General features: G+C 38.0%; 2 protein-coding genes across 2 annotated transcripts; both read left to right on the top strand.

Moving 5' to 3' along the window:
- The first annotated feature begins 60 nt into the window (after positions 1-60).
- On the top strand, positions 61-9,432 carry LOC106662320 (ethanolaminephosphotransferase 1-like). Its single transcript, XM_014386343.1, has 6 exons — positions 61-652; positions 5,601-5,962; positions 6,020-6,155; positions 6,224-6,562; positions 6,628-6,804; positions 8,768-9,432. Exons 1-6 carry the CDS (start codon positions 578-580, stop codon positions 8,828-8,830), a joined length of 1,152 nt encoding a protein of 383 aa, XP_014241829.1. The 5' UTR covers positions 61-577; the 3' UTR covers positions 8,831-9,432.
- A 4,545-nt stretch (positions 9,433-13,977) lies between these two features.
- LOC106662360 (inactive dipeptidyl peptidase 10) lies at positions 13,978-23,238 on the top strand. Its single transcript, XM_014386415.2, has 15 exons — positions 13,978-14,262; positions 14,979-15,189; positions 15,309-15,403; positions 15,461-15,800; positions 15,868-16,144; positions 16,223-16,346; positions 16,402-16,631; positions 16,694-16,929; positions 17,269-17,578; positions 17,637-17,759; positions 17,818-17,889; positions 17,959-18,119; positions 20,615-20,826; positions 20,900-21,039; positions 22,761-23,238. Exons 1-15 carry the CDS (start codon positions 14,233-14,235, stop codon positions 22,777-22,779), a joined length of 2,580 nt encoding a protein of 859 aa, XP_014241901.1. The 5' UTR covers positions 13,978-14,232; the 3' UTR covers positions 22,780-23,238.
- The last annotated feature ends 3,412 nt before the right edge of the window (positions 23,239-26,650 follow it).

Genomic DNA, 26,650 nt, shown 5'->3' with positions numbered 1-26,650 from the left:
TAACAGAAGTACTTAGTGTATATATGTAATATTTGAAGTTTTTGAATTTTAAATTTTTTTGTATCATCATTTAAAAACCAGGCAAACCACGATCTTTTAGACAAAAGTAACCCTTTAAGTAGCAATACATACAGCCAGAAATTTGGACTTTTTATAACATTCTTTTTGAAATTTTAAATTGTTCTATATTATGTTTCAACTAGTTTTTACTGTTTAAGATCCGATTTCCTCATAAGTAGGGAAATATGTCCGTTATGTTGGCAGCTCTGGGAATAACATTATCCGGGGGCAGGTTAGACGGACTGTTATCCGTTCCTTGTCGGAGAAAGACAACGGGGGTTCGGACCCGTTTGTTATTAATATTTTTTCATATTTCAAATTCTTTCGTTTCCTCATAGCACCACGTAGTCAAAACTAAAAACAAATCATCCAATTTCACCGGCCCACCAAATTCCCAGTGGTACACCCCGTTGAAGATAGGCGTTTTCGGAAAATGCGTTCACCGACGACCTGAGGGCCCAGGACGAGAGAACAGCACGGCGGCGTTCAACCACGAGCAGAGAGAAATCCTAGAAAGATGAATGACAAACTGATGGACTTCGACTACAAATACCTCGACGAGGACATGCTCAGGGGGTTCGACACGTATAAAGTAAGTCCAATCGGTTTCTTTTTTCTCTATCGACATAAATACAGTGAAAATGCCACACTTTTCCTTGTTATTTCCCAGTGAAATTCAACTGTTAACGATATCCCAGTCTCATCTGATAAGGAAAACAATGAATGACCTTTACCCTACGAGATAAAATGACTCGGGGGGGAAAAAACTAATTTCTTTGCCCTACTTTGAAATATCCGGACAAATAACAATTATAATCATTCATGTGCTTAAGTATGTAAAGGAAGCAATATCCTGTGACATTAAATGTCAGCTACATGGCGGTAACTGTGTCAGTTGTTGCGATAGCAACCGTAATGATTATTGTTAATGTAGTTCGAACTGACGACTTTCACCGCATGCGATCTGCATTTTACTACCGTATTTGGTTGATTTCTCTTCAAACCCAAATTTAAACGTTTTTGAGCGTTGTAAAAAAAAAAAAAACGTATTTTATTCTTGACGATTTTCACCGTTAAGATGTACCTGTAAAATAATAAAATCAATGTATCATTATTGTGATTTTATTTTTTGTTGAGTAATGGTCATTGAATTAAATGTGTGTGTTCAATGGTAAGTGTTACATTACGTAATATATTTCGTTGACAGATAAGCTGTCAACATAAATTGCATAAGGAATTATATTTTAGAAATAAATCGTACTTTTATTCACAATGGAAGTTATACGCATACGCTCTCCTCGCTGACTCTCTCATTCACTCATTCATTTTCTCTCTTAACATATCTTGTTTCTCTTTCATTTCACTATCTCTTCTTTCTCTCTCCCCATCTATCAATCTGTGTATCTATCTGTCTGTCTATTTAGCTTCTTTCACTTTCTCCTCTCTCACTCTCGATCTATCTTTTTATCTCTCTTTCTACCAACCTTCTCCCCTTTCATCTTTCTCTCCATTTTCTCTCTCCCTACCTGTCTATTTGCTCTCTCTTCTTTCTCAATCACTTTATCCTTGTTCTCTCTCTCACTCACACTCTCTCCTTTCTCACTATCTATTTTGTCATCCAACTATCTATCTCCTAAAATGTATTTTTTCTCTTTCCCTTTACTCTCTACTTTTTTCTCTCTCTATTAATCATATCAATCGTACATATTTCCCTCTGTACCTATGTACCTATCTATTTAGCTTCTTTCTCTCTCTCACTCTTTCCTCTCCCACTCTCTCTCCCGTTTCTCACTTTCTTTATATATTTTTCATCTAAATATCTCCTAAACTATCATCGTTCTCTTTCACGTCACTCTCTCTCTTTTTTCTTTCTATCTATCAATATATATCTTCTCTCTCTCACTCTCACTTTTCTCTTTCTCTAACTACCAATCTCTCTCTCTCTCTCTCTCTCTCTCTCTTTCTCTTTTCTCTCTCTCTCTCTTTCTCTTCTCTCTCTCTCTCTCTCTCTCTCTCTCTCTCTCTCTCTCTCTCTCTCTCTCTCTCTCTCTCGCTCGCTCGCTCGCTCTCTCNCATCACCTATCTATCTCTTTATTTCTTTCTTCCCTGACTCACTCTCTCTCTCTCTCTCTCTCTCTCTCTCTCTCTCTCTCTCCCTCTCCCCACTATATTACTTATTTACATACCTCTACCTATCCATCACTTTATTTATTTCTTCCCTCACTCACTCATTCTCTCTCTCTCTCTCTCTCTCTCTCTCTCTCTCTCTCCCTCTCTCTCCCTCTCTCGCTTCCTTTCTCATCATTTACTTATCACTACCTATCTACCTCTTTATTTATTTCTTCCCTCACTCACTCTCTCTCTCTTTTTCTTCCTTGCTTACTATTTACTTACAACTACCTACATATCTTTTTAGTTATTTCTCCCCCTCTCTCTCTTTCCCTTTCTCTCTCTCTCTCTCTCTCTCTCTCTCTCTCTCTCACACGTATGTACCCCAAATATAATTAATAAGACATGTTGCACTTCATAAAACATTACATTTTACAAGCTTGAAACACAAACAATTATCTCGCTTTTTGGTTAATTATATATTAATTAAATTAATTATTAAAGTTAATAATTTAATTATTAAAGTTAATTATATATTATCACTATTTTTGTTGAAAATGTTACTATGGATGCTTGCAATTCAGTTGTATTTTTTTCGCTCTTCGTAATATATATGTTTTTATGATGATTTCCAGTAATTGTAAGTTACGTTGTAAAGTACGTAACGTACTTACGATGTTCATCGTTCTCTGTTTCAATATGTAATGAATTTTATGTTTGTAAGGTCGAGTTTAATTTAATGTAATTGAAAACTAAAGGAGACATAACTATGCAAAGAATTTTACTTTGTGAAGACGATTATCTATCTATCTATCTATCTGTTGATGTATATATCTTCTCTTTTTCGATCTATCTGTTTAGCTTCTTTCTCTTTCTCCTCTCGTTCTCCCCCTTACCCTCTCTCTTTTTGGGTTCTACTGCTCTCTCAGTTTATATCTACCTTTTTATTTTTCTTCTCTCTCTTCTGTCTTACCTCTTTCTTTCTCTTTTTATCTATCTACCTACCTATCTGTCTTTACATCTACCTCTCTCTTTCTTTGTCTCTCTCTCTCTCTCTCTCTCTCTCTCTCTGTTTTGTTTTCTCCCTTTCAGTTCTATTTGCTTATCTATCGATCTTTATATCTACCTCTCTCTTATTTTGTGCACTATATTATAGCTTTTTGAATGAAATATATGTTAGAAGTGAAAATTTACTACAGCTCATACTGGCCCGCTTTAATAATCATTTCAGCATGTACAGACAGATAGCAGGAAATACAAGATATTATAAAGGAAGTGTTTCGAAAGGTAGTGTCTTGATTCTTTTCTCTGTTGGGTGTGACAATTCGAAAAAAAATTCATTTTGCTGATGTCGTGGTATTAACTTACGCATTTTAAGCAGCGATCAGGTGCAAGATGGGAATTATCAAATTGACGAGCGGTTTTATAATTGGAGGATTAAGTTCAACTCATCTAAATCAAACCTAGTGCAGTATTCGTTTCATTAAGTTAAAGTTGATGGTGGGTATTGGCCTTCGAGTTGGTGAATACATGTTAAACCGGAACTGGGTTACTTGCAGGATCTGTCTATATTCGCGAGTTTTTAAGTCACTCAAACGCCGTTTGTCATTGCCAACTTCAGTGAGAAATTCAGGAACAGGAGGAGTTGCTCACTGAAGATGGCCCAATGCCGAAATGCGTTTGAGTCATTCAAGAACTCACGAGTAAAGACGACCCAATAAGTAACCCAGTGCCGGTTCCACATAGATCTGGTTAGGTTTGAGTGAGGTAGCATTGTCCAACAAATCGGAATATTTTGTTCGAATTGGTTTTAGTCACTAGAAAGAAAGAACAAATGGTTTATTTCTACTAAAGCTATGTACAGTAAACGTAATGAAAGTAAACAAATATAAATCAAACAGCAGTGGATGCAGGCCGTCTGCCGGTTTTATAGCTTACTTAGAAGCTTCTCCTCAGTTATTCATGGTTAGAAACGTTGCCTTTTCAGGTTTTCACTGAAGCATATTATTATACTGCGGTTTCTCTCCCTGGCAGAACCTGCACTTTTCTCGAGTGTGGTATCACTCCAATATTTTGTGAGGATCCGAATGTACTGTCTAAAACATCTGGTGAGACCTTATCCCTACATTTTAAAAACAGATTCACCTGCTATTGATTATGTTCCATGTATGTTCTTTACCATCGACGCATATAAAAAACCTACTATCACCCTGGAGTACAGGAGGTCTTTTGGTTTTTACTAGTCTCTGACCTTGGGCGTTGTTCCACCAGATACGCGATTTTAATTTGATCCATTCGGTAATGCTTATTATAGTATGTGTAGAAAAAAATAATCTACTTTCCTGAAGAAAGTTTCAAGGTAGTTAAGTGGTCTATACATAGGTAACTAGTTATCTTTTGTGGATGATATAGCCTCAGATGTGCAGGAAACAAGAACGCAAAGGTACACCCTAAAACAGCTAGTGAGTCCTGTTATCTCTCTGAACATAAAAAACTAATCCCCTTCCGTTGATGTACGATCGACCTCTGAGTGTTGTTCAACTTCGATTCAGCAGGTCTCTAAGGCAAGATTTTTTTTAAAGAAGTCTTTTTCCTGTCTCTGTTCTGAGGTATTCCAAGATATAAACTTTTAACTTGATCCAAGCTGCAAGTGCTTCTTTTTTATGCCAGTAGTACGTATAGGCAAATAAACTCGATGTAGTTTTGTGGTCATTACAAAAATAACTACATGACCAGATGGATGTTCATGTAGCCTCAGCTGTGCAAGAAACGTATTAAAAAATTTCCTGTTGAGTCCTTTTATTTCTCTACACAGTGAAAAGTGTACATGTTCCATCTGGTTTTTTTGCCTGAGCGATAGATATAAAAAGAGTACGTTCTATGTAAAATGGAGACAAATAGCTCCACGGTATATGAGAATAGTACTTTCACGCCTTCCCGACATAAATGAAACTTCGAATAATCTCTTATGGGAGTCATCACCAAGGCCGAGCTACTTGCAGATTTGACAAATCAAATCTAGGAAATCGTACATCCGCCACCATTAAGGGACCATGGGAGGCTCAATGAAAAAAGACGGATCTTCATAATAGATGCTCAAACTGCTAATTAGTGGCGGTGATAGGTGATATCAGTCAGCATATTTAGCGCTTGGACAATTTAATTTATAGAATTTTAATTAACTATCTGCATAGAGCACCTCTGGGTGTCCTCAATTCTCCTTGTGCCTGGTTTTTTTAAAATTAAAAAGTAATTAATTATTTAACCTGTAATACACAGGCAAGAATTGTAGCTTAATCTTATATTGCTTTGTTAGGCGGATTTCCTCATATTCTGTTATTGGTCTTGGAGGATCAAGCTATTCGTCACCTCGAGTTTTTATGAAAATATATTATTAGATGTTCTTATTGATATTTTGTATTTGTTTATAGTACTCGGCGGTGGACACGAACCCCCTTTCGATCTACATCATGCACCCCTTCTGGAACAGGGTGGTTCGGCTGTGTCCATCTTGGGTCGCCCCCAACCTCCTCACTTTCCTCGGGTTCACGCTAATGCTCGCCTCCTGGACTTTCCTCGCCTACCACGACTTTCATTTCAACGGCTCCGTTCCCGAATGGTTGTTACTCGTCTGCCCGGTCCTCATCTTCCTGGGCTACACCCTCGACGGTATCGACGGCAAACAGGCGAGGATAACGGGGACGAGCGGACCTCTCGGCGAACTGTTCGACCACGGGCTAGATTCCATCACGGCCGTCCTCATACCGACCAGCTTGTATTCGGCGTTTGGAAGGTAAATTTTCATGTTTTATTGTTCGTTTCCGCCGTGCTCATCTTCCATTCAATCCAGGTCTGTCGGTTCCGTCCCCCCTGTCCGTTACTACTGCGTCCTATGGAACGTCTTCCTTACTTTCTACCTTACACATTGGGAGAAGTACATTACAGGAACACTCTTCCTGCCTTGGGGGTACGACTTCTCGATGCTTGTGAGTTTTTTTTTGTAAGCGATTTTGATAAGTTGTCTGAGTTTTTGGTTTTTAATTGATGTTTTCAGTCTACCGTAGCGGTTTTTGTGTCGTCATATTTCCTCGGTGAGAACATGCTCACGATCGATATAGGATTCGGCGTGACGACTGGGAACGCCCTCGAAGCTGTATTCTACCTCACGTCCATCATCGCCACTCTGCCCGTGACACTATACAACATCTGTAAATCGTACAAGAACAAAACCGGGAAGAACCTGCCGGTCTGCGAAGCCCTCAGGCCCATGATACCCCTCACGGGTCTCATGGCGCTCACAATCTTCTGGGGCCTGACATCTCCGTCGGCCGTTATCGAAACCCACCCGAGGGCCTTCTACATGTTCACAGGGACTGTGTTTTCTAACATAACCGTAAGCACTGAGAAGCACCGTTTTCGATTGTTCGAAATCTATTGTTTTTTGTGTTTTTATTGTAGTGTAGACTGGTCGTCGCGCAGATGTCAGCGACACAATGCGAAAGTTGGAATTCGCTGGTTAACGTCGTAGCTATCGGCTTCCTCTTTTCACGGATCGTCCCCTTGCTCGAGATCCTGATAGTGTACGTCATATGGATATACACTACCTTCTGCCACATACACTACGGAACTTGCGTTGTAAGTGCTGATATTCCAGATAAAAAATCCTCCAAATACTTTAAAAACAGCAATCCATGTTGGATTGTTGTTTATTTCTTTAAAATATTGTGTCCTTTCATGTTAAATGACTTATATATTATTATGGAATATTTAAGACTGCTGAAAAGCAAAATTTGAACCCACACTGTGCCGATTCTGCGAAATTATTTATCTTTTGTCAGCTGATGAAGCAAACAGGAAAATTAAAGTTTAGGAATTGTTTTTTTGTTTATAAAAGGATGGTGCCTTTCTAGATAGAACATACAGCCGGATCAGAGGGAAAGACGATCCGAGTCAACTTTTCGCCCGGAAAAGTTTGGCGGCGTTGTATAGAAATAATTAATCCCCTCTCGACAATTCTTCTCAGTCCCAAATAAGCAAATAATCACCAACAAAAAAAAAATCAAAACCATGTTAAATACGTTGAATTGAATGAAACTGGTGAAAAATAAAAATTGTAAACAGAATACCACTAGATGAAAACTATATAGTTGGTCGTTTCCGATTCACATAGCCCAAAACTACAAGTTCATCAACTTACAGACCACAATAGGAAATCATACAATACAAAAATACTAGAAAACAGACCGACTTCTGAAGATGGCGAAAAGGCGATACGCGTAATGCGAAACAAGTAATAGGTGGTCCAAAATTATCGGAAATGACCTAATTACTCGTACTTTCACAGGCCTCAACAGGATATCTTAAAATACAAAAATAGATTCTAGAAGATTGTTCTACCACTGAGGACGGCGAGAAGGAGAATCGCGTCTGACAGACCGAAACGAGCAATATATGGACCAAAATAATTGGAACAGACCTAACTACGTGTATTTTCATCCCCCAGTCCTCAATGATAAATTTCACAAAATAAAAGTAGGTTCAAGAAGACAGTCCTACCACTGAGGAAGGCAAGAAGGCAAGTACATGTCTGACATACTAAAACAAGCATAATTATCGGAAAAGGCTTATTTAACGTACTTTCACCCGCAAACAGAATATCTAATATAGTATAATGACAAGATGAATGACCGATTTCTGTCGACGGCGAGAAAACGATACAAATCTGAGATATCTGAAATATCAAACAACCGAGATTACATAGACTGAAATGATCCGAAAAGCCCTTCTTCACTTACTTTCACCCTGCTGACCTCAACGGGAATTCTCAAAATACAAAAGCAGAATCTATAAGACAGACCTACCACTGAGGACGGCGAGAAGACGAATACGCGTCTGATGTCAAAACAAGCAAACGGTTGATCAAAATTATCAGAAAAGACCTAACTACACGTATTTTTACCCCGCAGACCTCAGCAGATCTTACAGTGCAAGAAGACAGATTCACTTCTGAAGGCGACGAGAAGGCGATCATAACCCATAACCAAGGATAGGTGGATCAAAAAGATCGGAAATGACCTAATTACACGTACTTTCACTCTGCAAACGTAAACAGGAAAGCTCACAATACAAAAGTAAATTTTGGAAGACGGACTCTCTTCCGAAGGCGACGACGAGAATCGCATCTGATAGAACAAAACTAGCGAGGACAGGTAGACCAAAATGATCGGAAATGACCTATCTCTTTTACCCTGCAGACTTCAACAGGAAAGCTCATAGTACAAAAGTAGATTTTAGAAGACAGACCCATACTGAAGACGTCGAGAAAACGAAATACGTTTTACAGACCAAAACAAGCGAGGATAGGCCGACCAAAATGTTCGAAAACAACAAAGCAATTACACCTACTTTAAATTCAACAATTCATCGATTCTTCTTTTTCCAAACTGTTGTGTCGTTTCATGTTAAATGCCAGGTGTACTATTCATCAGAGATTAATATTTGATTACCCCGATTGTACACATGTAAATGCTACATATTGATACTTAACTCTACTAATTTAGAACATAATCTAGTATTTTTGCCTTGTTTGTTTATACAGGTGAGGCAGATGTGCGACCACTTGAGGATAAAATGCTTCAAGATAACACCGAAAACCGAATGACAAGAAACGGCCCGAGGATCGCCGTAAGCGGATGGCGCTACGACCGAAAACGTGACATTCCGTCGAGTCCGAAAACAGGCCCGACCAAAATAACAGAACAGCCAAGCAAAACAATAAAAACCTGTAAAAAGAGAGAGAGAAATTACCACGTCATTTTGTTTTTAGTTGTAAGGTAGTTTTATTTAATTGTGTACTTTAGTCAACTTTTTGCGATTGTGATTTTAATTTTATTTTACTCCGCTGGTACAAATACTCAACTTAGGATAGATTAATTGTTGAAAATAAGGCCTAATTTGTTTTGTTAATATTTTTGTTCAAAGAAAAGAAATCTCCTTGCTGTTATATACCTTACTGCGATTGAAGTGTTCTCATCTGTATAACATTTCCTTTTTGCTTGCAGACACCGAATTAATTAAAATTATATCAATAAAATAAAGGCACCTTGTCTTTTACCCCGATTGTACACATGTTGTAAATGCTACATATTGATACTTAACTCTATTGATTTAGAACCTAATCAAATTTGAAAATGTTCACAATGAATGTTCGATTTTTTTTGTTTTTATTTTATAATATTCGCAATATAACTGCAATTTGTTGTATACAGTTTTCATTACGACATTCCCGTCCATTTTATACTCTTCAGTCCGACAGATTTGTTGTGAATTCACAAAACATAATTATGAGAAAAGGTAGAGTAAAAAAAATCAATCCACTCTGAATATATTATTTTCTTTACACCAAAAGAATTTTTTATAATTGTACACCGATCATTGCATGCTCCAAAATAACGGAATTAATTGTTGGAAAATTTTTGATGGTGTAAAAAGTAATAAACTCTGATAGCAAATGCGTATTATGCAATCGAGAAGTTACAGTAAGTATACCAGGCTCCAAAAATAATTGGATAGGAACTAAACAATTCGGCACACGACCACGATTAATAAAATCAGGACACCCATTTTTAGAAATGCGAACTGTCTATATGATCTCGGAAACATTCTTTAATGTCTCAACGGACTATAAAGGAGAGGAAGAACTCAGGAGAGCAACAGATACAATATGGTACAAAGAGGGCTGTAGGGAGGTAAACAAACGAAAAAACAGGATCGGGTGATTTTTGGACATGTCCAAGATATGAGCAGTCAACCTCATTAGGGAAGAAGAGGTTACACTGGCAAAAAATCCACATAATATCTGATAGCCAAGCAGATATTTAAAGCATTAACATGTAAAAAAAATCACATCAAAATTAGTCAGTGAATGTATCCAAAATCTCCAAAACCTGTGGAAACGCAACAACCTGATATCTTGGGTGCCAGGGCACAAAGTAATTTAGAATAACTAAAAAGCAGACCCACTGGCCGGAGGATCTGCAAGACCATACATAGGCCCCAAACCTATACTAAGGATAACAAAAACAAATACAGAATCCTCCATCGCAAAATGGATGCAAATAAAACAAAAGGAGAAATGATTAGACACAGTAAACTTTTGCTAAAACAACCTCACCAAGACTGGCAAACCCACTGCTGCAATTGGAGAGGGCTAGACACCGAAGAGTGATGGGACTATTAACCGTGGCACACTGGCATCTGAGAAAACGTCTACTATGGGCATATATAACGATGATATCCATCTGCAGATTATGTAATGAGGAGGAGGAAACAGCCACCCATATCATCTACGAATGCGAAGCATCGGCTCAATGGAGTTTTAACTTAACAGAAAAAAAATCTAGGGAATGAAATTGTACCAGCGACAGTCGATGACCTGACCCTTTTGAGAAGAAGGATTGAGTCTGCATCGAACAAGGGAACTAGGAAGGTACGATAAGCCAGAAGGCTGCCTGAGGAACATAAACCCCCCTTCCTGGCTTCCTTATCACCATCACGTATATCCACATATATTTGGTATTCTCGGACCAGAAGCGACGTAAAGTTGGACACGAAGTGAAAATAGAACGCGAAAAAAATGCAAAATCACTTTTCGTCGGAAATCAGCTCAAAATGGAAAAATTCAGAAGTATATTTGCATATCACACAGATAATTATCGACCAGCGATGATTAATTGATGACTGGGATCAGGTATGTGGTAGAAAATGAAGTATCATTGTGGCAAGTAATCACGAATTACAGTGACAAGCGAAAAATTCCACCCAATTGATTTTTTGTCATTTTCTCGATAAAAGAAAATTCTGCCCTTGGTTAGTTTCATTGTTTGTCAATAAATATTTGTTTATGCTATGTTGTAAATTGCGAATATCAATTTGAGGACATAATCTTAATTAAAACTTAATCCTTAATCCAAAACAAGGAATAGATTGTTTGGTTTTCATCTTTGTTTTCTTAATTTCAATTTTTAAACTTAAAAACGCCATTTAGTGCTGAGGATGTATGCGCATCAGATATGCGGCTATTGCCATCTGGGTTCCCTACGAAACTCTGCGAGACGTTTTCGAGAAACTGGGACCTACCATGGAAGGCTCGGTTCTGGACGCCCTAGGGCAACAGAACCACAGGATGACCGTTTTATGACTCTGAGAATTTTCCGAAACCGGCACCTTACTGTTGTTCAAGTGATTCATCAGCTAAAGAAAGTTCGAGGTGTCCAAATTTCTGAACTTTACTGCATACATACTGCTCGAAGAAGACTAAATCAGTATGGACTGATGGCTTTTCGCCCCGTAAGAGGACCAGAATGCACAGAGTTGCACGGCTCCCATTTGCTCGAGAACATAGCCATTGGTCTTTGGACGATTGGTCTACTGTACTTTTTACAGATGAGTGTAGATTTGCTCTACTATCTCCAGATGGGCGTGAAAGAGTATGAACCAGACGAAATGAAAGGTACAAAGCTTGTAATTTTTCTCACGTAGCTTTCCAACGTAGCTCAGTGATGATGTGGGCGGGAATTTCAACGGAGAGTCGCACAGTGTTGGTTGTTGTTCGTGGATGGTCTTTGACGGCCACTCGCATCGTGGATGAAATTCTATGAAATCAGCGGCAATCCTATTGTCTAACAATCCTAATGCCCGACCACATGTCGTTCGCATAGCACAAACGTACCTTCAACAGCATAATCAGGGTCATAGCTTGGCCAGCCCGTTCTCCAGGCCATTCGCTATATGGATGAAATTATGGAACATCATGCGTTGCCTATCCTCGATGAAATCTTAATCTACGACAATATTCTAATGCATGATCATGTCAGTCATCCAGTCAGAGAGGGAGGGAGGGAGGGAGAGGGAGAGAGAGAGTGAGTGGGAAAGAGGGAGAGTGAGTGAGATTGATGATTGATTAAACATTTTATTTATCCACACAAGGTTAGGTCTCGTGGACCTTTCTCCACTTAACGTGATTTACATTACACTTACATATAATTTATGCAGACTCTCGGTGTTTACAATTTATTTTACAAACAGAATTCAAGAAAAAATAAAGTTTTATTCTTTTTTATTAAATATTTCACAATACAACAATTTTTGGTTTATAAATTTATAAGTTAATATGTATTTATCTATGTAAGAAATCAATGAATAACAATCAAAATAAAAGATAAGCAATAAAAACTTTAACAAGAATTTTTGATAGATAGACATAACTTTAAATTATGGACCGATTACTTTTAATTTTCGTTATTATGGCAGTTATTTAGAGAGTGCAAAAACACATAATATAAAACAATATTAATTAATTTATGATTCCACGATTTTATGATGGTTTTAATTATTTTCCATCAGATGTTTTAGATATTTGCTTTTGAAAGTACCAAAACTGCTCTCAGAGGAAATACTATTTGGAACTTTATTAAAAAAAAGAGTTGGAGTATGATGAGAGATAGATAGATAGATAGATAGATAGATAGATAGATAGAGAGAGAGAGAGAGAGAGAGAGAGAGAGAGAGAGAGATAGAGAGAGAGAAAGAGAGAGAGAGAGAGTAAAATATCAATGTAAAATATCAAATTCACGCTAAACACAATAACTTTATTGAATAACAAACCTAGAAAAACCTGACAAGGGAAGAGGGAAAGAAAACGTGTGGTTAATTAGATAATTAGCTCGTAATATATGAAATATATAAATCTAGAGAGAAAACAAACTAAAATAGAATAAAAAAGGAAAGAAATAAAACTCGTTTATTATGCTCTGGAAGGAATTCCCTCTTAACATCAACGACATAATTTTAACAATATTTGTTTTGTGTATTAACAATGAGGATTAATTTAATGATGCTTGGCATTTTCGAGAAAATTAGATTTAAGCTGTAATACTAATAAACAAGAGTAAAGTAAAATAAAAGCTTTTTTATTTATTTTTATTATATTTTTCAATTTTGTACAAATAGTAAATAATATATAATGCAACTATTGTGCAAAAATAATTTTAAAAAACTCAAATAGCAAATAATTTACTCCTGATTTATTATCTCTCGCGATAAACTTTATTTACAGCAAGACAACTTAAAATTATTTAAACAACGATCAATGCAGGTCGACAGCTAATAATTAAATTATACAATTAACGAAAACATACTAGTTAAGCATTTCAAAGTGCTTTATTATTTGAAACTTATAAATTTTGTCCATCTATGCCGTGTCAAATATACAGTACAATCGAAATAATTTAGTATCAGTTTTTTTTCTTACATGCCCAAAATTTGGACGTCGAAACAATATAGAATCCGCGGTTGGGATTAAATCTAAAATTGGCTTTTGGCAAAAATGAGGCCGGTTAAAAAAAAGAAACAAAAACAAGGAAGGAGAAGTATCACGATCATACCGAATGGGCTTTTTCAACCCCGTGGAAATTATGGTGATCTGTCACATAAAAATTTCATACCGTGAAGATTCTGCATAATTTCCCAATACCCTGACGGTTTTTTAACAATTGGATGTTGTTGTTTTTTTAAAAACAATTATAATCAGTTTTGTTTAGGAATTGTTTAAAATATAAATTGAACCGAATTTGTGGATAAATTCGAGAAGGCGGCTCTGGTGGAAAACGTTTCAAATACACGTCCAATTTTTCAAGTTGGCCGTGAATTAAATCCGGCTTATCCCTTTTACTAGATTAACGGGCTCAATAAAGGATGGAGAAAGGAATCTTCTTCCAATAAAGAAACTATTAATCACCCTAGTTTTTTTTTCTATCGCTAAGGGATAGGATCGAAACTCGGCCACACGGGGGTAGGTTTTGTGACGATATTGATTTTCCGTCGTCCCCCTCCCCCTCTTGCGGAGGAAGACTTTTCACCCAGAACGCCCCTGAGTGGAAATGTGCGAGGGTTTGTGAGGGCGAGGAGACTGGAAAAGTGATCGGGATGCGGGAAATCCTGTCCATGATTTGATCCTTCACGGTTGTGTGCCACTCTCCCTGGGTACTACTGAGCTGAGAGGACATGTCGGACCAGGATAACTACGATGACGAGGTAACGATTTGCATCTTCCACCGTTAAGGGAAAACTGACAGGAAAGTCAACTTTTATAAAGTTTTGATAACACGACAAAATATTTTGAAACTGCAACCAAAACCCAATTATAAACCATGTGCGTCCTCTTTGTGTTTCGTGTTTATGCTCGATTTCAGTAAGAAAATGTTCAAAACAGGCATTTTTTGGCAAAGAATTGTTATTTAGAAAAAAGTTCATATTCTTCAAAGAAATAGCACGGCGTAAAAACCCTTAAAGCTCATTTCTTCTAAATCGTTACAAACCAGTTTTATAATCCTGATTACATCTTATGATTTTATGCTGACAGTCACGCAACCTTCCATTTGACTTGAAATTATGACACGATTTTATTAAACCTGTATTCTTGAGGTCTGCTGGGTGATGGACGTGCATTTGGTCATATCTGGTCAACTGGTCTGTCTAGTTTCGATGGTTTTGTCCTACCAAACGCTTTTCAGCTTTTTGTCATCTCTCGATGGTTTGGTGTTAGTGTTATGGTGTCAGTCGTGTCGTTTTGTAGTATATCGAACCAGCAACTTCCAATCGACCAGGAAGATCGGCAATGACCAAACTGCATATCCTGCAGGCTCCATTCTTTTCCTTCCAGTATGATTCGTGATTTTTAGTAGTTTCAAGCAGAAAATACAAAATAGTACACCGCAACAGATGTAGTCAGTTAGTGTCTGGTTTTGCAGCTCGTCTCGTCAAACCCGAACCAGAGGAATTGGCGTGGGATTCTCATAGCGATGCTCGTCATCATGTCTGTCTTGGCTCTCATCGTAACATCCGTGGTCCTCCTCACGCCTCCTGACAACGGGCCCAGGGTTAAGGCCGGAAGGCTGAAGCTGCAGGAGATACTGAGCCACGAACTCACACCGCTCAGGTTCAACGGATCTTGGATTGCAGGTCAAATATACTCATTGAGTTCCTTTGTCATCAGCAATAGCGCTTAATTAATACCATAAAATATTGTTGTTTGTATTTTATGTTGTATGTACGAATAAATGACAATTTGTTTATTACAGACGACCAACTTATGTACAAAGATGAAAATTCCAACATTGTTGTGTTGAATGCTGTAAACTTGACGACTAAAGTTATCATGCCGAGTCAGACATTTGTAAGTCCAGTAAATAATACAAATGTTCTTGAAATTTGATTGTGGATTGCTTTTTAGAGGCGTTTCTCCATTGTGAAGTTCACGATGTCACCCGATGGTAAGTTCTTGCTCCTGGTCCACAACACAAAAAAGCTCTTCAGGCATAGCTTTCTCGCTCAGTACACGGCTTACGACGTATCAAGCGGCCAGACGTACCCGGTCACCGTGTCGGAACGACATGAGGAAAAGCAGTTCCTCGTACACGCTCAGTGGTCGACCCGGGGCAACGGTCTCCTCATCGTCCTCGACTACGACATCTACTTCCGGCCGAACCCCAGGAGTCAGCAGGTCTACAGGATAACCAGCACAGCGGTGCCGGGACTGGTTCATAATGGCGTGCCCGACTGGCTGTACGAAGGTAACTCGGCAGTACTAGTATATACGTAGTACGAACAAGCGATGGATAATTGAAATTTTGATTTTAGAGGAGATCCTCGACGACAACAAGGCCATGTGGATGTCGAAGGACGCCCGGCTTCTTCTCTTCGCGAGCTTCAACGACACTCTAGTCCAAGAGTTCCAGTTCCCTTGGTACGGCGTGGACAAGGACACACAGCAGCTCTACCCGGAAATAAGAAAGTTGAGGTACCCTAAACCTGGAACGACGAACCCACACGTCACCCTGTACATTGCCGATCTAGCCGATCCCAAGAATATCAAAATAAAAGACCTCAAAGCTCCAATGGCTCTCGGCCAAACAACGTAAGTCTAAAAAACCAATATTAAAGAGATAAGTTTAAGAACACAGTAAAAACCCGAATATCGCTTGTGTTTATTTAGGGATTATTACTTCAATGGTGTCAGTTGGGTGAGTGCTACGGAGGTGGCAGTCGTCTGGATGAACCGAGCGCAGAACATTTCCATGGTTACGCTTTGTAAAAATCCGATGTGGTTCTGCCAGGAGGTAAGTCTGTCGGATTTGCTTGTCAACCAAGTTTGAAATTAATTTGATCGTACAGACCCAAAGAGTGTCCGGAATGGGGAAGAGTTGGGTCGAGGCACCTCCTCCGCCGATTTTCAGCAACGACGGCAACACTTATCTCACGTTGGCTCCTGTGAAAGACGGCAGTGCAGGCTTTTTCAGGCACATCGTCTCAGTCAACATACCGAAGAAAGGGTTGCTACCGATCACCCAGGGGACGTTCGAAGTCGTCAAGATAGTCTCATGGCACCTACAGAATCACGTCGTGTAAATACACGAAGTGTGCAACGGAAAATATTAGATATTGATTTAAAAAAATCTCCTTGCAGGTACTACCTGGCGATTTACCTCTCTCAGCTTCATCTCTACTCTGTAAAGATGGAGAACAACTCGAAACCATTGTGCCTGAGCTGTCCGAAGGCAGGACTCGGGACCGAACCGTCTCGTCCTGTCCATAAAACTCCTCAATCACAGGAATCGTCCTTACTCGACGACGCGGACTACGAACTACCGACGACAGAAGCGCCGCCCAAGCCCAAAAAGAAGAAGGAGGAGGAGCCACAACGTAATAAATTCGGAATATAGATCCATACCTTACGAATCAAATATGGAAAAGTTGTTTAATTTTGTTGTGAAATTATAAGGCAGTTTTGTTAACTTCGATGGGTCTGCCGGGTGATGGACCTCCAGTTTTGACATTTCTGATCATTTTGGCCTATCTTATAGTCTGCTCCTGGTACTATAGCTAGGAAGGAGGCGAAACGCGCATGCAGGCCAAAACGGCAGAAACAAGACCAAAATGATCGAAAACAACCAAACTGCAATTATAATTAGATTTCACAAAAACAATTATGGGACATATAAAAGTTAACTGCCTTTTTAATCTCGTTATCTGATGTTTTAGATGTCGAAGAACCCTTGTACAGAGAGTGCTTGTACCACAACGCCATTTTCTCTCCCAATTCGACCTACTACGTCCTGGAATGCCTCGGACCCGGTATCCCGACGGTCTGGCTCTACAAAACCGACACGGGTTGCATTATGAACCTCCAGAACAACTCCAGATTGTACGACCGCGTCTCTAAAGTCGCTCTACCGCAGGTGAGGACGTTCCCCGTCGAAATATCAGGCGGGTATCAAGCTCAGGTGAGGCTATTCTTGCCTCCGGGTTTGAGAGAGGGCGAAATCACCAAGTACCCTCTCATACTCCAAGTGTAAGTCTTGCCGGTGATAGTCTTTTTGAATAAAAACAATACCGGGCTTTTCTTCTAGATACGGAGGCCCCGGGTCACAACTGGTCACCGACAAATGGAAAATCGACTGGGGCACCTATTTAGCTTCGACCCAAGACATCATCGTCGGCTATATCGACGGCCGGGGCACTTCAGGAAAAGGGTAAAACCTAATTAGTTACAATACAATTCCTTTACTACGGCTTTCGTTGTTTCCTCAGGTACACCCTGACACACCAGGTTTACATGAAATTGGGCGCCGTCGAGGCCGCAGACCAGCTCGAAGTAACAGAGTGCGTAACATTCGTGACTTGCAGAAGTCTCTTTTTTTTTTCAATTAATACCTTCTATGACTATTGCAGGTATCTTCGAGATAATCTTCACTTCATCGATAAAAGGCGTGTCGGCGTCTGGGGCTGGAGTTACGGCGGGTTCGTTGCTGCGATGCTGCTCTCGTCACCGGGCCAGCAGGTCTTCCAGTGCGGGGCTGCCGTCGCTCCGATAACATCCTGGCGCCTTTACGGTTAGAAAACAAAAAGTTATGGTAGGGGTAACAATTTTGGTCGTTACGTTTTGTTCAAAAATGTGTCAGCTTGAATATAGAATAGTCAATATATGTATGAATAACACGGTGACCTCTGTTCGAATATTCTGGAGAACACTTTATCGCACATTGTCAACAAGGTTAACCCTCAGCAGTTCATGGTTTTGTTTTTCTAAACACGCCCTATTTAAACTGCTGAACTTTCACCTTCAATAGATAAGCATAGCTGCAGTCGGACAACAATATTTCTTTGAGTATTTGGATTTGTACCTCATGAACTGCCTAAGATGACTGCTCTTCTATAGTCATAATTTTCAATCATGTATTTCATGTTTTCAATGGTTATGCGTAAACTTGATTACTGTCTATATAGTTTAGGCGCCAATTCTTTATCAAGTTTGATCTCCGACCGCGGGGTCCGCTCATCCTCGCCAGTTTTCCCTGTCAGACGAGTTTCGCCAGTTCTCCACCTTCACTGTTTGGTCTATGCTTTCGATAAGTCGATCATATTATTTGTTAGTAAATGTGTGAAGGAGGGAAAAGTATACTTTGTCTTTAAGGGTGAATTGAAAATTTTTTAAATCAATTCTTGATGTTTTGGTCGGGTTTTTGTTTTATGAGATGGTATGGAGTTTTTCGTGGATGCGAATTTTGTTTGTTTTTTAGTTTTCTCTCACTTTCTCTGTACGTTTTTCACTGTCTATATTTTCTCGTTCTTTCTCAACCTTAGATTAACTCGGGACAGATGTAGAAAATATCCCTCTTTTTGTTTGTTTTCTTTTCTAGCAATGTCATTTTTCACTTTTTCCTCGCTTTTCTGATCTCAATCTTGTTTCTCCCACCCTTTCTGCTTCCATACTTCTTCACATTCGCTCTTCCTTTTCTGCCGCTCTCTGTCTTATTTATACTTGACCTTTCACGCTCTTCCTTTCTCTCCCTAATGCGACTTTATCTCTTTCCTTTTTTCCTTTCGTCCACGCTTTCTATACATCTTTTTTTCATCGTTACTTTTAACTTCACTTTATCATTCACCCTCTTTCTCGCATTTCTTGGTTTCTCTGTCTGTCATACTCGCACTCTCCTTTTTCTCGTCACTCTCGCTCGCTCGCTCTGTTGCTCGCTTTGGTTCTCTCAATCTCTCTGTATTATTCACCCACTCTATCTCCCCCTCTTTCTCTCGCTGTTTGTTTTTCTCGCTCTTTCTTACTCTCCTCTCTCAGTGACACATTCGTTCTTCCTCACATTTGTTGTTATATTTATTGTTCTCTTTCACTGTTTCACTCTCTCTGTCTCTCTATCTATCTACCTATCTATCTTCTGTTTTTCATCTTTCTTTAGTTCTTGCCCTAATTTTTCTTTTGCTCTCTCTACATGACTTACTTTTCTTACTTCTTTCTCTCTCTCTTTCAGCCTGTCTTTTTTTCTCGCGCTCTCTTTATCTATCTTCTCTAGTTAATGTTTGTCTTTCTTGTTAGTCTCTCTTCTATTTTTTAACCCTCCTTCTCTCTCTCCCTCTCTCCCCTCCATCTCTCTTCTTCTCTCTCTTTCTCCCTCACACCATTTCTCTCTCTCTCTCTCTCTCTCTCACACACACACACACACACTTTCTTTCTATCTCTCTCTCTTTTTCACTCACTCTTTTTCTCGTTCTGTTTTTCTTACTCACTCACTTACTCTCTATCATGCTCTCGCTCACTTTCATACACACACACACACACATACTCTCTCTCTCTCTCTGTTTCACTCACTCTTTTTCTCGTTCTGTTTGCCTTACTCGCTCACTTACTCTCTATCTATCTCTCGCTCACTTTCACACACACGCGCGCGCGCAGCGATCTTGTATCCATCCGTCTCAATTTAATTTGGTTTCCTCTCTCTTCTTCACCTTCTCTGTTCATTACAGAGACTATCTCTCCTTTTTTAAAATCCCTCTTACTTCCTTTGTTCTCTCTACTTTTCCTTTTTTCCCTTGTCTGCTGTGATCACACACCTTCTCTTAGCGTTCTTTCTTTCTCCTGCTTACTTTTTCACTCATTTTTGTTTTGTTTTCTCTATCACTCTCGGTCTGATACCTATCGTTTTCTTTATGACAGTGAGGTCATACCGAAATGCCTAAACTCGCCTGACACAAAACTACCCAGAATAGACAGACACAATATTTCCAGTTCATGTTCGATCGTTAAAAAAACTTGTAATTCTCAATTATAAAATATAATTTATCTGCTTTCACGTATACCAATATCTTTCCCTTGGTAGACTGGGCAAAATTTCCATCGTTTTCTCTTTAAACAGTTCATACGATTATCCTAATCTCATGATTTATCGTCAAGGGACGTCTCAATGTTATCGTTTTGCTTTGTTGTTCCATTAAATTATTTCTTTGCTTCCCACCTTCCGTTTGCTACAGTTCCAAAGCCTGTACAGCCCGAGAAACTCTTATACGATTAGAAACGAAATTATTCCCTATTTCGCAGATTCCGCGTACACGGAGCGCTACATGGGGATGCCCAATGTCACAGGCAACTACAAAGGCTACGAGGAGGCGGAATTATCGAAAAGGGTAAACGGGCTGAAAGACAAAAGCCTCTACCTCGTCCACGGCACCGCAGACGACAACGTCCACCTCCAGCAGGCGCTGCACTACGCCCGGGCCCTGTCCAGCGCCGGCATCGTCTATTCGCAGCAGGCAAGCATCAAAATTTCAAAACCTAAAGTGGAAAAAATCGAGATAAATTTGATAACGGATTAACTTTTAACAGATCTATCCAGACGAGAACCACAGCCTGTCAGGTGTCAAAAAACACCTCTACCGCTCCCTTGAGAACTTTTTCAACAACTGCTTCAGAAAGCAAGTGCCGCAGGAGTCAAAGGCCGGGCTCAGAAACGGAGGAGCCGAATGGTAGTATTACAAAGATTATTTTAATAATAAATCATCATGGGCTATCGGTGGCTCGGTGGCAGCAACGGTCGAGGTATTGATACGGCGTACAACACTGTAAGGTAAAAGTACCGGGTTCGAATCCAGCGGCCCCACATTAGAACCTGGCATATTTACAAATAGGTTTTTTCTCAAAAAACACCGACACTCCGAGGGTTGATAAGACCTCTGCAGTTGCGAACCCTCTTTTAAAAAAAATAGCGTTTTTGGTTAAGCACAAAACTTTTTAACCCAAATTTTTCGAGAGTGCTTTCCTGTCTATCCTTTAGGCTTTGGCTTTTCTTCACTTGGGAAGTAGGAATCTCGGCCTGCATTGGTCACAATCATGGGAAATGTTCCGCTGTTTCTCCTTCTTCCTGGCGATATCTGCACAGGCTTATTTCTATTGTTCTGAGTCTATGTCACTGGAGACTGTATTGTTCAGTCAGTAGTCGTACTATCATTCTAGACCTAACACGTCTTAGGTTTAGTAATTTGTTACTTTCTGCGATGATACTTTAGTCAACTTTTTTACAACTCTTGGATTTGGGAACTGAGGACATTTCCATTGTCTGATGGATCAACTTTTTTTGGATAGACCTTCGTATCAACAGAGGGATAGAGATAAGAGAGGCGACCACAAGGCCTTCTGCACCTCGACCTGATAAGTTGTACTCCCCTGTTTTATAACTCACTGGCCAGCTTCAGGATATTAATCAACCTCCATAGCTTTGCCAGCGGCTCCTTAGTGTAGGATCTTGCTTGTAGTTTTTCCTGTCCTAGTCCAAGAACCTGCACCTACATAGACCACAGAAACCTAAAATGTGTTCTGCGGTCTCTTCTTCCTGGCAGTATCAGCACAGTCTTTGTTCTGTCTGAACTGCTATGAGGTGCATGTGCTTTCTTAAGTGGCAATGTCCTGTCAGGAGTCCAACCAGAATCCTGATCCTGTTGCGATTGCCTTCCAGAAATTTGTAAGTTTTGCGGATGGTTCGTCTATGAATCTCTTCGCGAGCGAGGATCCTTTTTAATATGTGTCCTCTTTTTTGTGGCTAAGGCACAGGAGGGTCCAGGATCTAGAGGGTCCACGCTGACGCCCTCTTTCGCCAACATGTCAACCTTTTCGTTGCCTCTATACTCCGAAGGCGGTCAGGTCATTAGTACCGCTTACTTCCGTCAGGGCCTCCATGCAGTTCCAAATGCTCTTTGTCATAACCTCATGACAGCCATAAGGCTAGATCCTTTAGTGCTGCCAGACTGTCAGAGAAGATGGCTATCTTCTGGGAAGGTATTCCTAGCGTTTTAATTTCACTGGCGGAGTGTTCAATCGCTTATTTACGTAAGTTTACCGTCAGTCGGTCTTTGTGTTCATCCCGAAGACTCCAGCCCCGTGCCCTTTTCGGTTTTGGAACCATCAGTGTACCAGTAGGAGTTTGCCATTCTCCCCGTTCTGGTATTAGTACCTTGTACTTTTTAGTAAAATTGATTTTGGAGTAGTGACATCATTTGGCAAGCCTTGTATCTCCTCCTTCAATTTCCTTCCAGAGACTGCAGGGTCAGTGAACAGGCCTACTATCATTTTTGCACTACATGGCCTTGGTTTCGGTAGTCGTGCCGTTAATATATTCTAGATCCTTTAATGAACTTTTCGAGAAAAAAATTTTAAACAAATAAATTTCAAATTAAATTTTTTTTTGTTTCAGCGATGTTTGCAGCTCGTAATGGTTAGAAGAGTCGTTTTTCCTGCTTCGCCATTTGTAAATCAAAGAGAGAGAAAACGAAACAGGATTTGGAATTGATTAGAGAAAACAAGTCTTTAGAAAACACAGTTTTTATGAAAGTTTTAAAAAGGCAAAATCCACCTGTTTTATATTTAAACGAAAAGCACTATCTCTATAAAGTTTTAACAACATTTTTGAAATTTTTTCTAATAATAGTTTTATCTTAGTGCCTAGAATCAACTAAAAAAACACTTTTCTTCTGAGATAATGAAATATTTACAAGATAGAATCTCGACAATTAGAGTAGGGTAAAAAAAAGATAAGGGGAAAATTTACCCCAGTTTTCACATGCAAAAAAATGGTTGTACTATCGCCAAGGTCGTGTACTTTTATGTTTTTGGGGTCCAAAAATTTTATTAGAAATTTTAAAAGTTGTTTGTAATAAAAAGCTCAAAAAAATTAAATAAAAAAAATTGCTTGTTTCTTTTTTAAATTTTTGAAGAATTTTTCGCATTTAAGAAAAAAAAGAAAAAAAAAAGAAATCAAGAGATCTAAAGTTACCATTGTAGCCTTTTCAAAAACCATTTTCTATTGTATTTATAAAAAAATTATTATCCTTTACAAGAAAATATATACATAGAAAACTAAAACGTAATAAAAAAATAGTTTTAAACAACAATAGATTTTTAGATGGTAGAAACTGGTTTTTGACTCTTTTCAAAACATTGTTCATTATCACATCTCTTATTTTCTTCCCCTAATTGCGTAGCCTTTTATAACGAGTTTCCCTAAAGCAGACAAATTAGCTTTTTAAAATGAGCAAAGTAATTTTGTGATTTCACGTGTCTTCCTAATGAATAAAAATGAAGAAATAATAATAAAATATATAAAAAAAGTAATAAAAAGGCACAATAAAGAGCACGTAGGTTATAAAAATGTCGACGAAAATAATTTCAAGCGCCTCTTCGAAGGCGCCTTTGGGAAGATGGAACGGAATTTCGAGTAGCTAGACATATCAGAGAATGGTTAATAATTTACAATATTATATAATATACAATTAATAAAGAAAATGATAATAATTAATTGTAGTTAGATTCGTCGATAAACAATATGTTTGATTTTTTCCTTTTCTATATAATAAAAGAGAGAAAAGAAAATCACGTTTTGAAAGTCTTTCATTAATAAAACAAAAACAGAGAGAAGAGAGAAAGAGAAAAACTTTTCGTCAAAGGAAAAATAGTGAAGTTCTCTTTTTTTTACAACGTTGTTAACTGTACAAAAGAAATTTTGGAAAACAAAACCTCTGAAAAAAAAAACTCTTCCCGACAATTCGACAAAAATACAGAGGGTTTTGAAAATTGCAATGTTAAACATGCCAGTTTTTCCCTTTCTTTCTTTCTAAGTAGTTTGTAAATCTATTGCGAACAAAAAGTTGTGTATATAAAAAATAAAAGTTAAGTTAAATACAATTTCAAAATGGCTTCATTTTATTGTACCTGGTGTTGTATCAAGAGTAACGACTATTATTCTACGTGTATATATATATATATATATATATATATACATACATACCTCAGGATTTTACATACTTGTACACTAAAGCTTCAAGTTCAGAAAGTTCAAGAATAAATTAAACATTAATTTAATCTTAAATAATATAATTAATGTTTTTATTAAGATAATTAATTTATTATTATTACTTTTATTTTTTATTTTCTTACAGTCTACAATTTTTACACAAAATGTTGCTGATTAAGTTGGATTCTAATAAAAATCTGATGGCGTACACTAAAGCTTCAAGTTCATAAAGTTCAAGAATAAATTAAACATTAATTTAATCTTATATTAAAATATAATTAATATTTTTATTAAGATAATTAATTTATCGCACTGTTATTTTCTTACGGACTTTATAATTTTTAAACAAAATGTTGCTGATTAAGTTGGATTCTAATAAAAATCTAAGGGCGTACACTAAAGCTTCAAGTTCAGAAAGTTCAAGAATAAATTAAACATTAATTTAATCTTATATAATACAAATAATATTTTTATTGAGATAATTAATTTTTTTTATTTTTTACAGACTACAATTTTTACACAAAATGTTGCTGATTAAGTTGGATTCTAATAAAAATCCACAATGTACTTTGCGTAAGAATCATTAGATCATCATCAACATAATCGTCCTTATTACATAAGAAAGAAAAGAACAAGATGTCGTATGATAAAGATTGCTGTTTTTTTTTTTAATTTTTTTTATAAAAAGCAGAATACAAATTCACGTATCACTTATGCGAATATGAAATACTTGGTTCAAATTTTATATTTACATATTTATTGTAATTTTATCAATAAAAACGTGTTTTGAGATTCACCCAGGCTCTGAAGATGACCCGAGTAAAGGTCGAAACGTTGGCAATAAAATGAAAAAAAGGTGTTTTTATAAATTACCTCCTTCTTGACCGCTCCTCAGGAATCCAACAAACTGTTCTTCTGTGATTGATTAATCATGAATAGAAACTGGATTTACTTGGTCTTAACAGAAAAAGACACTGGAGACATCAAAATAAAGCATGCCGTGATTTGTATTTTTTATATTTCTTTTGTACTTTTGAACAATTTATTAAATATGATTGTTGAAAAAGATTTTCTGTCTATTTTCACCTCAGTACTTATTTGAGATTTTGTTTCAACGAGAGTACAGCCGAAATATGTGGATTCAAGCTTCTACCGCACTTGCAGACCTTGCTTCTTCAAACAGCAACTTTTTACGATCAACAAACGTCATTTATCTTCCCTGCAATAAAAAACTGAAAAATGTTGAGCGAAAGATTTATTTAATTATTAAAAACCAATTGCGTCCAGGGATTTGAGCAATTGGTTTACAGATGGCATATAACAATCTAGCCCGATGGGCTGTATTGCCGTGGATCCAATTAAATATTTCAAACCAACTAAGATGAACGATTGATCTGTAGGCGAAAGGAAGAATGATCCAAAGTGGGTTTAAGGTCACAAAGTATGGAAAAACAAGTGACTCCCTGGTTTAGGCTGACTTTCCACCTGGTGCATACAAAAAAACAACGAATGTTTATTGTAACTATTCGATAACTAATATCATAGATTTCCTTGTGTTATGTCGGTTCTCAACTCGGTACAAACTATTAGATGTTTTGTTTCAACTAGATAACAGCGAACGAAGTATGTGCTATTTAGATTCTTCTACCGTACCTGTCATACAGTGCAGACTTTCCTCTTTCAGACTATCAACTCCTACGATCACTTTTCCTTTCACGTTCAAGTTCTGTATTAAATTTTTTTAGTAGATTAGTTATTTCAATAGTAAAAACAATGTGGTACACCCATGGAATTAAGTATTTACCAATAGATGCCATATTAAGCATCATGTGCTGTATTCCCAATAATCCAATTAAACAATTTTAATCTTTCACGACCAACAGATCGCTCCTTTAACTTTTCCTACATTAAAGATATGAAAAATTTGAGTAAAAGACCTATTTCAATTAGAAACTAAATGGTACGGCCGAACAAATGAGCAGTTGTACTCTAGATGGCAGTTAACTATCTCGGAGCATGAGCTGTAATCCCATAAATGCCATTTAACATTGTTAACAGCTGAACACAAACAATTGATCTGTAAGCAAACCGAAGAATGGTCGATACTAGGCTAAAGGTCACAAATTATTTGTAAAAAAACAGCAGAAAAAAAACCGAGTGATTTCCCGGTTTGACCAGTTTTTCTATAGTAGTATGAACGACAAACGAATTGTTGCAACTATTCCATATCATCTATGATGATGTTCCAGAATGACGTTGACTCTGTGTTCAGAGCTGAAAATTTTTGGAGTGGA

Source organism: Cimex lectularius, unplaced genomic scaffold (genome assembly GCF_000648675.2).
Source record: "Cimex lectularius strain Harlan isolate CLEC.00 unplaced genomic scaffold, Clec_2.1 scaffold3, whole genome shotgun sequence".
Classification (NCBI taxonomy): Eukaryota; Metazoa; Arthropoda; class Insecta; order Hemiptera; family Cimicidae; genus Cimex; species Cimex lectularius.
This window is presented reverse-complemented; position numbering and strand designations above follow the sequence as displayed.